The sequence below is a fragment of the Vulpes vulpes genome, chromosome 11 (assembly GCF_048418805.1).
Source record: "Vulpes vulpes isolate BD-2025 chromosome 11, VulVul3, whole genome shotgun sequence".
In the NCBI taxonomy this organism is placed as follows: domain Eukaryota; kingdom Metazoa; phylum Chordata; class Mammalia; order Carnivora; family Canidae; genus Vulpes; species Vulpes vulpes.
The window spans coordinates 79,626,470-79,643,512 of NC_132790.1; the positions used below are offsets into that span (position 1 = coordinate 79,626,470).

A 17,043-nucleotide genomic window follows, 5' to 3' on the forward strand; every position below is an offset into this window, starting at 1 on the left:
CATCTAGCAAGGATGCCCACACTGTCTTGCATCATCTCGCATTCTTGTTTTGTGGCATCATATAACTGTTACTCTATTATCTGGCTTCTCACATACACATGCCTCAATTCCTAAGTTTGATCTTAAGCTTTCTGAAAGTGAAGTCCAAAATTATTTTACTTTTTTTTCTAAGGCAGTAAATTGCACATAGTAGGTATTCAATATATGCTAGTGATTAAGGAAGACAAAAAAAGGAAGAGTAGGGAAGAGGTAACACGGAAGAAAAATGCCCCCACGGTAGCCCGAGGGCGAGTCTGTTGCACCAGGGAGGAAATTGGAATTCCGTGCAAGCTAAGAAGCAAAAGACCCGGGAGACACCTGGATATATCTGTTGACTTAAACGAAGGATGTAAGGATAGGAAGAATGGATGGAAGAAAAAGATGATAAAAGGAAAACAAAGAAAGAGAAGAAAGAAAGAAGGAAGGATGAAAAAGAGACGGACAGAAGAAAGGAAGGATAGAAAGAAAAATGGAAAAATAGTTAAAAGGGTAGAAGGAAGAAGGGTAGAAAAAAGAAAAGGGGGACAGAGGACAAGTCTTACCCTTGTACTTCAGGATCTTCCATTTTTTACACTATTCCCTTTCTTGTTCCAAAATATCTCTTGGTGCCGTACAGGGCACCCAGCACCTAGTCCAAGGCTTGTCGGCGCTCCTGGATAAAGCTGTGTGTAAACCACCTCCAACACTGATTTGCTTCACTGGTCAGCACCTGCCATCTCCTGCAGGTACGGTGCTACTGATCCTGGGAAGTCAGCCCCAGGAAGACTGCATTTGCTGCCCAGGGCTTAGAGCTCTGGAGGATGTCCGGGCAGAAGCCTGAGGCCCCACTGGCCAGCACCAGGAGTTGCAGTAGGAGGTCTTCTCCTCTTATTTGTGCCAATGTGTCACATGACATACTCAGTCCACTGGCTCCCTGGGCAGCCCATCAGGGAATCAGGGCTCTGAGGCTCCACGGGGTGGGGGCAGGGGAGTGCCTCTGAGGACACGGCCTGGCACGCAGCCATGCCTCCCTCATTGCCAACCCCCTGACAGCACCTCCTTCATCCAGCCCTGAGGACCCAGACACTCAATCTGGACTGTGCCCCAGACAACACAGGAAGGCTGGAGTCGAACTCTTGACAAATGCATAGCTCTTTGTAGTAACCAAAAAAAAAAAAAAAAAAAAAAGACCCCAGGCAACTCCAGCTTCTCAAGATATCTCCAGCTCTACTGTTCCCTTTTAACTTTAACAGAAATACCACAACATTATAAATGTTCTTGTACATACTTTTTAAAAAAGAAATGAGTCAGAGAAAACAACACCTCTGTTGAAGAGACAATGAAAGGGCTGTTGGAGGGAAAAGGTGAAGGTTTACATCCGTAAACCCCGAAATTAGAAGCACACCTGGTTACAAATAGGTTGTGCTTGCTTTTCAGGTGAGACAGTCCATTAGCTTTCAGTAGATTCTCCAAGGGAACTGTGACCCAAACAAGATTAAACTATCACCCTATGTTAGGCAAGTTGCTGGGGACTTATCAATCAGGAAAAGAAGGTTCACTGAGTTTGCCAAAGACAACTGAAATCATGAAAATGTATTTCCTAGAATTATTTCACTAAAATGACAACTGAATTTTAAAATAAGAGCTTTCTTCCCCTTCCACCCCACCTCTCAGAGGTGAACAGTCTTCATGACTATCTGTACCCACCAGCCCTGCAGCCTGTATCTGCTGGCGATGGCAGGGGAAGGCCATTTAAACTCGTGACACTTCATCAAGCCCATGCCCACTGCCATCACGACTCTAAATTAAACTAAACCAATTCCAAATGAGCAAGGCTTGAAATGCTCTCCCTTCTGGCCACCCAAATGCACTCTACAGAAATAAAATGAGCTGGTTTTAGGAGAGGTTACAGTTGGAATACACCACATCATCTTGAAACTTAAAATATCACTGGAAGAATAACCAGGGGTATATGCGAAATATTGAACTAAGCCCTAATATAGCACTGCAGGGACACAAAGGGTAATTCGACTGCTACAGAATAAAATGAAGCTGAGAAAAAATCAGAGCGACGCACTTGAGCAAGCACCGAAACACAAAATAATGGGAAAATCTGCTTTATCACTTTATTTTTAAAAAGCCGTTAGCAGACTCTGCAGCTGTTAATCACTGCTCACATATGGCGTGGCTGTCACCTTTATGAATCATGTTTTATCTTGAAAAGATTGTCCTTTATTACCTTTCCTTTTGCACGTTCCTAAGGAGATGTGAAACAAGAAAAGAAGAAAAGCTCTGAGGTTCTCCGTGCCAGGATCAACATTTACAAATAAAGCAAGCAGGAAAGTATGTTAAAGTTTTAAATTATGTCCAATTTTGTGAAGCTGAATATTACCATCTTCATTTCCAAGCTGCAGAAACAGTGCCATCTCTTACCCAAAGGAACTTCTAACTTTAAGACTTTGCTATGATAGCACATGAAATCTAAGCCCTAGGTATCAACTCAGATAGCTCTTGTTTTGGATGAAGGATTTAAATAAATTTGATTCAAAATAAAAGACATGATATTGCATCAATCTGTAACCACACATCTGAAAAATAGATTTGATGAGAGAAGACAACAGTAATGGGGACCCATGAAGATACACATTTAAAAGAATGAGGAACATTTACAATCACATGCATATCATTTGTTCACTTACTTTTAAAAACAGAATGAAAAAAATAAATAAATAAAAATAAAAATAAAAACAGAATGAGAGCTGACCAGTATGAAACTCATGGCTAAAAAAAAAAAAAAGAAAGAAAAAAAAAGAAAAGAAAAGAAAAAAAGAAAAAGAAAGGAAAGAAAAGAAAAGAAAAAAAGAAAAGAAAAGAAAAAAGAAAAGAAAAGAAAAGAAAACTCATGGCTCAGGAAAATTTGCCTCAATGCTCTTGCTTGACATAATCCTGCCACTTTACCGAACTGCAATATTAGCCATCCTTCAGCCGATCAAAAAACAGTCATTCTGCTTCCAGTTCCAAAACTAATGGCTTTCAGAAGTTCTATGTATCCTAATACATAGAAGAGCTCTCAGAAACTAACATCCTAGAAAGGAACAAATTCTGCTGCTCCTCGGCCAGAAGGACCGAGCAGTCCTTCCCTGCAACACACTTCCACCCGTGGAGCTTCAGGGTACCAGAGTCAGAACATGGCCCAAACTGCATAATGCCAGTGTCCGCCCTATCTGGTCCTCCTCCCCTCCTCTTCCAGAGCAAGAGAAAGTGGTCTGGGACCTGCACCTGCACGTGAAAGCCAAGAGCTTGTGCGCTGGCTTTTCCCTCCCCGGCCCCAGGGCTGCTTACAATCCTGCTTGCTCTCAGCTGTCCGACCTGCCAGTGAGTAAGTCACTTACCAGGAGGGGAGGCAGGCAGGCTGCTCTGTGCCCAGTGCTCTGGATGCTAGAGTGCCTAAAAGGAACCGGGTGCAGCCTGGGATGTGGATGCAGAGGCTGAGACTCTGCTCGATCTCAGCAAAGGCAGCATGTCACTCTCCCAAATGAATGAATGAATAAATGATAACCCCTTACTCTAATCTATGGAACCGAGCACATGGAAATCCTGGCTATTTCCTCAGGAAAGGGGACAGTGGGAACTCCAGTTCCTAAAGAGAGGCACAATGGGGGTGTCTAGGTGGCTCAGTCGGTTAAGCGTCTGCCTTAGGCTCAGGTCATGATCCCAGGGTTCTGGGATGGAGCCCCGCATCAGGCTCCCTGCTAAGCAGGGAGCCTGCTTCTCCCCCTCCCTCTGCTGCTCCCCCTGCTTGAGCTCTTTTGTACTCTGTCAAATAAATAAATAAATAAAATCTTTAAAAAGAGAGAGAGAGGCACAATGTATGCACTGAAGTAAGAGTTGGCCTCCCAAATCACACCACAAGCATGACTCCTTCTCCTGGGATGACACATGTCCTATTCCTCTCCCCGCCAGGGGTGGAGGACAGTAAGAGCCAGGAAATTACCATCACCTCTTCCTCCTCCATCCCCCATGAAGTAATCAGTAGCTCTCTAACCCACCATATGACAATTTGGGAAGCCAGGGGGAATGTGATTTCCACCTATGATTTTGGTGTTTGAGCAGAGGGACATCGGGCACATCTGGTATGTGCCCAAGATTATACCAAGAGCTGCTGAGCATGAACAATAAGCATGTTCTTCAAGCCCATCTCCATAAAGTGACTCAGAGCAAGCATTTAGCATGATTTTGATGCTCTCAACTGTTAAATCCCCATGTCTCTCTCCATGTAGAACACCCGATAACACTGTGACGGTAGACTGTCATGCTTTTTGACCCTGGGTAATAATTCCAGCTGATGCTAAATGAACATGACTGCTGGTGACTCAAGAGGCTGTGGCTGTCACTTTGGCAGACTGGGGTACAAGGCACCAAGGGTGTCTTGCCTCATCTCTCTCTCTAATATGTAAAATAATCCTGCAAGAAGGATCCTTAGAGATCAAATCAGATACTTTGATTTTATAAAGGTGAAAATGGAACCCAGATCATAAACCATTCATCTAGAAATTCACAGTCATTCATCCTACAAGCATCTACTGTGTACAAGATCTTTACAATGCACAGCAACAAAATTCTATCATTAGATATTTGGCCTATAGTCCAAATTTCAGAATAATACTCCCTTGGATTTTTTTTTTAAGTCTACATATGTTTCCCCTTTGGAGATGGCTAAATAGAAATATGTTCCTAGTGCAGGAACTAGCAGACTTTTTCTACAAAAAGCAAGATAGCAGGCTGGGTGGGCCATATAGTCTGTCACAACTACCCAGTTCCGGCATTGTAGTATGAAAGTAACTATCAGCAATAACAGGTGTCACTATGTTCCAATAAAACTTTATTTACAAAAAAAAAAAATCTGCATGCTGGATTTGGCCCACAGGCTATACTTTGCTGACGCTTGCCTCTAGTGGATCTCATTTGACAATGATGTTTTTGGGCTGTAGATCTCAAGTTTGCTTCAATCAGGCCTTATTTAATCTCACACCTTCCTTAGATTCATAGAAGTTAAAAAGTATATATAAAGGAAAAAGCACAGAACAACGAGTTTAGAGAATGAACCTTATATTCAGCTATTATAACCACCCATAAAACACAGGGAAGGAATGGGAATCATAAATAGAACTGCTCCTGCCCATCCAAGCAAAAAGCGACAGAAGTTTTCATCTAAACGACCAAGCACTGAGCCTCCCTAATTGGATATTATCTCTTCTCCCCAGTTTAGGAGGAGAAGGGCTGGTCCGATCTTCCCTGAGTACATTCCCTGGGCAGGGCAGATGGGGAGCAGGGGGCCAGCATCCTTCCCTGTTTGTGTCTGCTTTAGAGAAACGGGATCTCGAAAGTGACACCAGCAATCTGCAAAACCAACAAGGTTCATCACTTAGAGTGAGTATGTGTTGCTCATCCAAGCCCGTTGAGTCAGAATTTGAGAATTTGGGGCAAAAAGCTCACAACTTAAAAATAGCATCAAAAACTTGGCTGAAAGGGTTCCCAGGACATGGCCTTCATGGAACATATTACATAGACTCCTGTTTGATGTAAGTGAAAAGAAGATGCAACTGGCTGGTACACTCATTTATGCCCTTGACCCTCCTCTAACTGCCACTTTCCAGAAAGGGAATTCCTTTACAAAGTTATAATTATCAAGTGGAATGTGCCCTTTACAAAGAGATGCAGTGTGAAGGAATCTATGCTGCCTCCGGTCAACCCACAGAAATGCTTTGTGTCAAATTTCAGCTCTTAAGGAAGATGACAAATAATCATCTAGCAGCACATTTTTTTTATTTCATTTTTTTGTTTGTTTTGGCCATGGGATGTGCCTCTGTGACACCAAACATCTGGATAAACATTTTTAAAGTTTCTCCATGAACCAGTGATCTAGATTTTTATTGTCAAAAAAAACAAACAGTCAAAGGACTGGAAGATATCCTCTTTCCAACTTCTCATTCAAGGATCTGCTACATCTAAATCACCACCCTAACACTGCTTGCTGCAGCGTCTCCCTTAGTTCATTGGTTTCTATGAAAATAAAAAGAAATTTGAATTCATTGATCATCGGTTGAAAACCACTTTGAGTTATGTCAGCTCTGATTTGGTTGATTTTACTCAGTAAAACTTAACGATGCCATAAAGCATTAAGAGTCAGCCAGAGCATCAGTGTCTGAACAACCACGGACCATTAGACACCAAAGGAAGGTATCTACTAGGACTTCTCATTCCCGTTAGATAATGAATAAAAATGATGGGAAAAGGCAGTATTTCAGTCATTAACCCACAATTAAATACAACTTAGCTGCCAACACTACACAAAAGCCACAGCTCTGGAGTCTAATCGTTCATCTCTTCCTCCCACAGTAATGACGCAGCAGGAGCAAGCCCTTAGCCTGTTTCCTTGGGCTTCCCTTTTGGTGGCATATGCCCTGGGGAACCCTGAAGGCAATACATGTCACAAACGTTCATGAACCGTAGCTTTCTAAATTCCCTTGGCTGGGATAGAGATTCTTCGATGAGTAATAAAGCCACTATATCTCAGTTTGTTCTGGGATAGACACAGTTTAACTGTTGCTTTGCCTTATCGTAAATGCGCATACACATGCATACTTACACACAGAAAAATGTTAAGAAAGCAATTCTCAAGCAGGTCAGCCTTTTTTTTTTTAAGATTTTATTTTATCTATTCATGAGAGACACACAGAAAGAGGCAGATACTTAAACAGATAGTCCTGATGTGGGACTCGGTCCCAGGACCCCGGGATCATGACCTGAGCCAAAGACAGGCGCTCAACCACTGAGCCACCCAGGTCCCCAAGGCCAGCTTTTTCTTTAGGAAGTTGCCATGACTAGAAATACAGGCTAAAGTTTAAGAGAGTCCCCCATATTAAAAAAAAAAAAAGTTTAGGAGGAGATGAGATGTATCTCATATTTGCTGGCTATAAAAGTCATCAAAACAAATTAAGATTGAGAATCTAAGAAAAATGCTACTACTTGCATCATGGTTTAGTGCAACAGTTCTCAAAAGGTGAACCATTTTAATTTCCAATATAGTAAATGTAGACAGATTTAACCTAAACAAACAAAAGCTCTTGGGACAACTGGATGTCAGCAGTTGAGCACCTGCTTTCAGCTAAGGACGTAATCCTGGACCCAGAGCAGCCCGGGTGGCTCAGCGGTTTAGTGCTGCCTTCAGCCCAGGGCATGATCCCACATCAGGCTCCCTGCATGGAGCCTGCTTCTCCCTCTGCCTGTGTCTCTGCTTCTCTCTCTCTCTCTCTCTCTCTGTCTCTGTCTCTGTCTCTCTCTCTCTCTCTCTCTCTCTCTCTCTCTCTCACACACACACACACACACACACACACGAATAAATGAAGTCTTTAAAAAAAAAAATCCTGGGCCCAGGATCAAGTCCCGCATAGGGCTCCCTGGGAGGAGTCTGCTTCTCCCTCTGTCTATGTCTCTGCCTCTGTGTCTCTCATGAATAAATAAATAAAATCTTTAAAAACAAACAAAAGCTCCTGGGGGGGGGGGGTGTCTTTAATAATTTTTGAAGAGTATAAAGGGTCCTAAGACCAAAAAGTCTAAGAACCGCTGGCTTAGTGGAAGGAGTACACATTTTGGAGTAAAATCATTTTCAAGTTTGTTTTGTTTCCTCTGTCTCCCATTAGCTGTGTAACCTTAGCCAAGTTACTCAGCTTCTTTGGTCTTCCATTTTCTATGGATCAGACTAATTACCCTTATAATTTTCTGCTCAAGCAAGTTTCCCTGCTGAAACATGATACCCAGAAGGTCAGGATTACGTCTGTGTGTTCACTCCATATCCCCTGAGCCTAGCACAGCACATGGCATGATACATGACAGAGTCTCAATAAATAGTTATGAATTGATTGACTGGACAGGTATGAGGATTAAATAAGATAATATGCATAAAGTGACCATTGAGGTACCTGGCACATAGCAAATGTCATAGCCCTGTAAATATCAGAGCCCTTTCTTTCCTGCTAATGCTGTTCTCAGTTGTACTACGCAGGATAGAAAATGCAGTTTGTCTATATAAAGTGAATATTTAAGACTTGGTTCTCAAACGGTGGTCCCCAAACCAGCAGCATCAGCATCACTCGGGAAATTGTCAGAGATGTACATTAACTGGCTCCAATGCTAGACCCACTGAATCAGAACCTGGCAGAGGCCAGAAGACATTTACTTGTGTTGTAACAAGTTTTGTAGGAGATTTTGATTCGTCCTAAGCGTGAGAACCACAGCTTTGAGACATGCATTGTATCTCTCTGAAGAGAGTATTTTATGCTAGTAGCACTTTGGACTTTGATATCTGAGAGCACCCAATATGTCTATTGCTGGCTGCCTAGAATCCTTTTTGAACAACGGTAGATGATACATAAAGTCAAATACAATAAATATCTGTTGCTGGGCCTTGCAGGGCAGGCAGTGTGACTGATTTTGCATCCTGGCTGTGTATCTGGGGGCCAGTGCTAAACACAATTTGCATCTGAAAGAAAGCTGGAACCAGCAGAGACAGAGGAAGTTTTAGCTTAGAGAAACCCCAGCACAACCCTTGAGTCATTTTTGTAGCTAGGCATAAAATTTGTGAGTGGAAACAGAAGAGGGAGAGAAGAAAGGTAAATGGTTGTGTCAGTAGCTGCGGAAAGCATATATTTTATTACTGATTTCTATCAGACCTTCATAAACACACTCCTAGTTCTCACAACTCCCTTGCAATATAACAAACCACTGCCATTAGGGTAATTACTCATAGCTCTAAACTTTGAGGGGTGCCACCAGCCAATACTAGTTACAATTTGAGTAATTTCCATGTGCTTGCAACCTGATGGGCACTTGCCAATACTACAGACGTGTGCTGTATCCTTCGAGGCTCGCAGCTATCCTAGGGTATGGGCACTATCATTACTCATTTTACATCTATGGAAATTGAACTTCAAGAGATGAAGCAGAGCTGGGATTCAAACTCAAGAATGCCTGACTAAAAATTTACGCTTTTCACTAAAAATTCTACCAACCTATATATACAGTACAAAGTATAGCCTTGTAAATATAATGGAGCACATTTTAGATAGGGACTATGATTCAGTGAATGAAGTAAAAATCACACAATGTCAAAATAATCCTCAAAAAAATCCCATCAACTGTTCATCAAGTATACTATATTACATGTACAATATCTACAGTAATATATACCTGTACAACTTCAAACATTAATTTAGATTATACGATATAGAATCATCAAAGTACAGTAAGAGTATTTTTAATAAATGAGAGAGGGTGTAGAGTTGATTTTGAGTAAGTTCAATATACACTGTAGCCCCCCCACAAACTTGGCCCTCATGCAAGATACATGTTTAAGGGAATGGGCATGCATACAGGGTGACAGAGAGTTATCTATGTACCAGAAGGTTCTGGGCACTCTGGAGTTATCACAAGACATACACTATACAGCGGTTACCCAGAAAAGCTTGTAATACACCAGGCAGTAGGCATGACCACACATGGTGATACTACACAGCAGGAGCCAGAGCCCAGCCAGGCCACAAGGGCATGTGAAAAAGAGGATCGGAGCCTTCCTGAGAGAGGCAGCTATAGAAGGATGGATAAGAAACAAAGACCAGGGATCCCTGGGTGGCACAGCGGTTTGGCGCCTGCCTTTCGCCCAGGGTGCGATCCTGGAGACCCGGGATCAAATCCCGCATCGGGCTCCCGGTGCATGGAGCCTGCTTCTCTCTGCCTGTGTCTCTGCCTCTCTCTCTCTCTCTCTGTGACTATCATAAATAAATAAATTAAAAAAAAAAAAAGAAACAAAGATCATTCGACACATGGATTTGAGCAAAGCACCTTAGCTTTGGAACTGGGGCGGGGGCACCTTAGACTTGAGTCCTCCCCTGTTGTGAGTGCTTTGGGCTTGACCCAATTATTTCTAAAATGGGACTAATAATATCTAACCCACAGAATATTTTTATATTTAGTATTTTTAGTAATTATATGTATTTATGTTTATACAGTGCAATAATTTTATTCTTTTATGCAAGATAAATGTGTATTATCTGAAATAAATTAAAATCACATTTGAGAAAGTACTGTACCTTCCTTTAAATCTTCTCAGGGAAGAATGGAGAGGAGGAGTGGAAGGCTAGGAAAAGGTAACACTTAGTGCACACCTATGATGCAGGTCCTTCGCTACCTTGTATGGTGTACATTTTTATAAACAAGGAAATAAGGTTCAGAGAGATTTAGTAATTTTCCCAAAGCCAAACAGCAATGGAGTGGCAAAACCAGAATGTGAACAGTCTTTTTACCTTCAAAGCTGAAGCCCGTGTCCTGACAAAATTCGGCAAATATTTGTCTTGACCAAATTGCATTGCAACCTAGTGATTTCTTGGTACACTCGGAAATAAGTGTGAGGAAGAAGGAAATGACATTGCTCATGCAGTCAACCAAAACTTTTTGAGCAATGGCTATGTGCCTGGCCCCATTTGGGGCTTGGCAGTGAACAAGACAGGGAGAGTCTGGCTCCTGTGAAGCACAAAATGGGGAGGAAAGATAGGTGTAGCATGAGCCAGGACAAAGAGTGCAGAAACCTCTGTCTTGCCCTCAATCAACCAGCAAACAGATTGTGAGAGTGATTTTACCATGCTGGGCCTCAGTTTCTTCATCTGAAAAATGGGAAAGCGGTGTACCTAATTTATAGGATTGTACAGCTCTCACCCTCTCTGACTCCATAAGAAGCATTTATTTTCCATAAGCCTTAATGAATGTTATCAGCCCATCCCGCCCCACCTGCACCAAAGCAACTATTTGTGCCCAGCCCTGATGTCACATGAACAAGATCTCACATATAAACCTCCCTGACTTCTCTCCATTTTGTCAGTGGAATTTTTGTCTCTTAGTTACAAGTTGAAACAATTGTACAAAATATAACAAAGACATTAAATCAGATACCCTGTGCCCCTAGGGTCTCCAAATAACTTAAAAGCTTGTCTGTCACTTTAAATACAATGATAAAACATTTCTTTTCACCATTCTACTACTACCCATATTATTTTTCTTTCTTTTTTTTTTTAAAGATTGTATATATTTATTCATGAGAGACACAGAGAGAGGCAGAGGCACAGGCAGAGGGAGAAGCAGGCTCCCTGCAGGGAGCCCAATGTGGGACTCGATCCCAGGACTCTGGGATCACGCCCCAAGCCAAAGTCAGACACTCAACTGCTGAGCCACCCAAGCAACCCTATTTTTCATTTTTATATATTGAATACATATTTCAATATTTTAAAAACAGAACTCTTATTTAGATTGATCCCAACCCACCACTTAGTGATGAGTTCCTTGTTGTCGTTATTGTTATACTTCTATCATGTTTCCTTTAAAACTCATTTTCCTGTTTAAATGGATTATGTCAATTACATAGACATTTATCTTATGATATAAATGAAGCGAAAATACCCAGGGGGGTGGTACAAGCTGACTGGATGTAAGAACCTCTCTCAACACTGCTGAACATACACACAAACCTAAGAGCACACTGAGTGAGATTTCCGCCAACCCCCATATTTCTATTCCTCAGAATCACCCTCCCCAGACCAGGTTCCTTGATATCCAGGGAGAAGCAAACACACCTGAGTATAAAGGACTTGAGGGACCATTCTTCAAGTTCTCTGAGACAAAGCAAATGATTCCCTTAACTCTTTTTTTAAAAGATTTTATTTATTTATTCATGAGAGACACAGAGAGAGGCAGAGACATGGGCAGAGGGAGAAGCAAGCACCCTGTGGGGACCCTGATATGGGATTCAATCCCAGGACCCAAGGATCACGACTGAGCCAAAGGCAGACGCTCAACCACTGAGCCATCAGGTGCCCCTGATTCCCTTATCTCTTAATCCACATAATTTGTTCATCTCTCTCCTCACACTTACCCTCCATGGGTTTTAATGTCTGTTCTCACGTACCTGCCTACCTCTCAAGCCCACCACTTCAAGATAGGAGCATCATGTTTATCCCCAGTGCCTACCACAGGTTTTGGCATAAAGGCTGTGATTAAGGGGAATCCTTGGGTGGCTCAGCGGTTTGGCACCTGCCTTCGGTCCAGGCATGATCCTGGAGTCCCGGGATCGAGTCCCACATCGGGCTCCCTGCATGGAGCCTGCTTCTGTCTCTGCCTCTCTCTGTGTCTATCATGAATAAATAAACAAAATCTTTTTTTTAAAAAAAGGCTGTGATTAATTATTACTCAACAGATGAATAAATGAGACCCTTCTGCTGAGGGGGAGAGAGTGTGGGAGATGGAGACAGGAGACAGAACCTCCGATGGAAAAGAAAGAATGGAGTTTTGGGGGAACTTTTAAGAGAAGGGACACAGGAACTAGCATTTGCCTGCCCACTGAAATATTGGACCCTATCAACACTCTACATTCACAGCCACTGCCAGCCCCTTTTCCAGATGCTAACACTAATGCAGGTGAAGTAATTTACTCTGTCAGCAGCTTGAAAACTCTAAACCCCAAGTTCAAGTTGGGTATTTCTGAATCCAGGGAAGGGGCTACAGTGTCAGGAAGCAGAGGGCAGGCAGTCAGACTCACAGCCAGTCATGCTGAATCCTAAGAGCTTGCAGGCTGTCCAGCTACTGGGCAACCCACACAGGCCCTGGAAGCACCCGGGTGGCCTTCCAAAGGCAAAATCTTTGGTCTTCTCCCTGTAGTGAGGCAATTTGGATTGGAGAGTCAGAGGCGCCCGGAAAACCAATACTTCATACCTGAGCACATCTTTGGGGTTCAGTGAAACCCCATCCCTGAGCCTAGAAGTCAGGTTCATGGTCCCAGGAGGTGGGCTCTGCTGGTGCTCCGGCGCCCTCTAGCGACCGTCCACTTGAATGCCGACTCTCTCCAGCCCTTCCCCCTTGCCTCAACACTAGTAGACGCGGTCCTCACCCTGGACTCCTGCGACCTTAATTTGTTCCTCCTCTCCCTCAAAGTGCAATGAATTGTCCTGCAGAGATGCGAAATCTCTTGGATCAGGAAGGTCTTTTAGTCAATACACCCTAAACCTGAGAAAGTTTCTGGGCTTCACCTGAAATACGTTATTTTCCCCCTGATGTATCCAAAGAGAAGAAATGTGTCTGGTTTTTTAAGTAATAAGAAATACAGAGTTAGAAATATTATGTTTCGAGCCAAAGATGGAAAAACGACATTTTAGAGTTTGTTCTTTTTGAATAGACCTCCAATTTAGAACAGAATAAAAGATTCCCCTGTGAGTTCCTGGAAGCGTAAATACTCATAAGATCTCTTTGCTTACTTTATTGATTCAATTATGACATTTAAAGTAGCAAACTAAGACTGTGCATGAACAACTCTTGACAAAACATGCACATTCCTAAATGGCTGCAGACAATGATTTTGTACAAATTTAATCACATCTATTGGGTAAATATTGCATTGGCTCCGAGAGAGCAAAGTAGTAAGTCCCAACCCTACTCTTCCAAACATTCCAATGGAGGTGGAAGTCCCACCCCACTATCAGGAAAGATTCTCAGTGCACATGACCCCAGAGACTGGCACCATCACAGTAATTATCTCCAGGGAATTTGAGTCTCTATAAAGAGAGGAGAGAGTTGTTGAAAGAGTCTCCTCATCTTGAGCAAGTCGCCTTTCAGAGGTTCAGTTTCCACATCTGTCAAATTAAACAGCGAGTGTCAAACAGATTATTGCTAAACTCTCTTCCAGTTCTGAGAGGCATAGATTCAAAGTGATAAAGTTGTTGCTCACAGTTTAGAAATGAGCCCACCACAGGCCAGCTCTAACTTGGCTCCTCCAGCCCCCAGGAGTGAACTAAAATCACAGGACTGGAATAAACCTTCCCAAATAAGGCATCCTTACCACTTTCTTCCACTTTTCAAAACTTGCCTTCAATATTTACCGATGTAAAAGCCAGTGGTTGTCAAGAGGCTTTCCAAAGAATACAAGAGCCAAAGAAAGGACTTTCCAGGCTTTGCCAACTTAGGAAAAACATACACTATATATCATATATATATATATATAGTAATTCATAGACTAAACAGAAAGCTCCCACATAAATGAGATTCCTATGCAGAAAAGACGGAAAGTAGATGTAGGCACTATGATGTTTTTATTATGCAGTCACGAGCGTTAGGAGACATCCACTAATCGAATTTAGTGCTGAGGCCTTCTATGTATTGTCTACTCCCAATATCACACAGAAGACAGCACATCATGTCTGATCCATTTATTGAGCTTGATTTTGGACTTACCACCAACCTCCACATAAACACCTTATCCAAAGAATGGATTCCAGCCCACTTATTTTCATAACATGCTTCCCTCAAAAGAAAAGCCATTATAGAATTCTTAGGACATCCTAAAAAAATTAAAGTCTTGTAATCTGTTATCATCTACACTCAATCAGGAGAAAGGCAGAATCAAATGCAACTCTATTATTATAGACTGGAAGGTTAATTCTAATGCACTATAGGATGGTCTTGAACCATGTGACATTTTTACTTTAAATGCATTTTAAATTTTCTGTTTGATATTTTGTGACTCTGGTGTACCGGCTACCGTTGCCAGGGCAATATGACTTTGGGTGACTGTATAGATCCAAAGGGGTTTTTGTTTTGTTTTAAAATATTAACAAGACAAAAATGGAAAGATCAAAGATAGAGAACAAATCTAGCCTTTTTTCTTCTTCAAAATGAATGAAATACAGATCTCCTGGCCATATCTCTGATTAAAAAATACAAAGACTCATGAAGTGACTTTTCCAATTAGTGTGGAGCCTTTTTCCCAACCTATCAGGTTGATGCTATCAAAGTACTCTTTTCATCCTTTGTTCTGGATTCGGATCCCCCTGAAAGTGTAATGACACACACTGACTGTTCACCTCCAACACATTTGCCTCTAAATGGAAAAATCCTTTATGTGAATAAAGGTGGTCATAATGATCCAGAGTGTTATATTTCAGGATACAGAAAAAGGCTTGGTGCAAACCATATGAAAACATTCAGTTGGGTTCCAAAAGACTCAAACACAGATGAAAATAAAGATTCCACTATTAACCCACTTTTTCCTCTGTTTTTTTTTTTTTTTTTATACTCACTATATCATAAGGTTTTCAGTCATGGTGGACTCAAATCATCTGATGATAGGAGGAATCAAAGCATCTGTTTTGTTTTTTTAATACTACCTAAAACTTCTTTGGAAACAGATAATGCCTTTTTTCCTACTAACTGGAATGAGGTATGTTTTAATCAGAAATCCACATGCAGGTCAAGAAACACTTTACTACAAGATACCTTTTAATTAAAACCTCTAAAAGCAGGATCCCCCTTAAAAAATCAATGATTCAAGCAAAATGCCATGTTGCTATCAGAGACCTAGAGATAAACAGGAAGTCTTTTAAGTACAATTAAAAAACAATGCACAAACCTCAGAACTACGGTTTTTAAAGAAATACTTAGGAGTTCTAGTAAAGTGGTTGTCTCATGCTGGGAAATTCACTGGCCCCCATCTGTGCCTGTTTCCAATAAATTATACTAGGAGTGTGTCCGGAAGGATAAAAACGAAGCTGACCACTCACAGGAAAGGTCTAAGTTTGATGGTCATGAGAATTTTCACACAGTAACAAAGGATTCAGATCTTTGGTTCCATTATAGGCAAGCTCTTCTCACCCAACCATTCAAAACTGCCCAGGACTCAACATCCACTCCTGCTATAGACTGATACTTCCTTTTATATAATGCTCAAGGGAAATCACCTAGTTTTGATGTGATTGGAGTTTGATCTTGCGAAGCTGTCAGAATCTTCCCATCAGAGATAAATGAGGAGATTCTGGCCCCCATTAGTATGCACATTAACTCAGGTGTCCTATCTGTGTTTGCCAACCCTCCTATTTTGATCCACTTCCCTACATGTGAGTACCTTTGACCTACTCTGAGCTCAGACCCCCTGATCTGCTAGAGCAACTCCATCAGTCTTTCTTTAAAAATAGACAGGCCAATAAGATGAATTTAACCTAGAAATAGCTTAGTAAGGGAAATGAAAACATCAGAAGTTATCTAATCACAGCAACAGCCATCCTGAGCTCTATCTGCTGAGTAATAAAAAGAAGTGGAACCTTCCTAAACTTGACGAGTATCATATAAGTAAAATTCTTGTTTGTCTCTGGCTCTTGGGGAGATGTGCTAATGCAGTTTAACCAGTGTATACTAACTACAAAACACTGTCATAGACTCAGAACACCTGCAATCTGGGAAAGTTTTTTTTTTTTTTTTTCCCCCTGAGGGGAGGCGTAGTCTTGACATAAAGCCAAAAAAAATTTTTTTTAAAGCTTACAAGCATCTTTGAGAATAGGGATTGTTAAGAGGGCAGTCGAAGGAAGGAATGGGAAGAAAAGAATATTTCATTTGAAGTTAAGATGGTTTTTCCCCTAAGACTACTAGGCTTTAGTCTCAGTTAAAGAACACTTTAAATACCTTGGACAGCTCAAAAATGCTGTTTAGGAAAATGAAAACCACGTGAGCCAAGAACAATCAGAGCAGTGCTTTAAAAATCCTTGGCAAAGCTGCAATAGGAAAGGAGAGAATAGGGGCTAGTTTTGCATAGTTTTGAACACAGGTGCAAAGGAACGGAGGCATCTCCTCCCCAAAGGCACTGAAATCCTATAGCATCAGAGGGTTAATGTGTGTATGTAGGAGGGGGGTGCAGGGGGGAGAGTCTCTCCAGATATTTCTCTTACAAAGTTTCCCAGGATACTCACCCCTCCCTATCTCACCCACCCCCCACTACTCTGCTCACCTTTCCTCCCTCCACCTCCGGAACCCCCAGGGCACGGATTTCCTAAGCTAGTGCACCCGGGGATCACCACTGCAGTCTGTGATGTTTCCTGGAGCCTCCCAAGTTTGGGGACTGGAAGCCGGAGTCTCGCAAGGACGCGGGTTGGGGGGTGCGGT

The 17,043-nt window shown here is 42.0% G+C and overlaps 1 protein-coding gene across 5 annotated transcripts in view; it reads right to left on the minus strand.

Annotated features, from left to right (window-relative positions):
• CPNE4 (copine 4) overlaps positions 1–17,043 on the minus strand; it is a 485,131-nt gene that overhangs the window by 428,843 nt on the left and 39,245 nt on the right. Inside the window, exon 1 of one of the 5 annotated variants that reach the window (XM_072726858.1) lies at positions 16,567–16,655. The exons of 3 other annotated variants lie outside the window; for them this stretch is intronic. Coding sequence is in view for 1 of the 2 variants with exons in the window: in XM_072726856.1 (XP_072582957.1) it covers positions 582–604 (23 nt within the window). In the remaining variant the exon portion in view is untranslated. Of the gene's footprint in view, positions 1–581; positions 983–16,566; positions 16,656–17,043 lie in introns of those variants that run through there. One more of the 5 variants, XM_072726856.1, reaches the window with a different exon arrangement.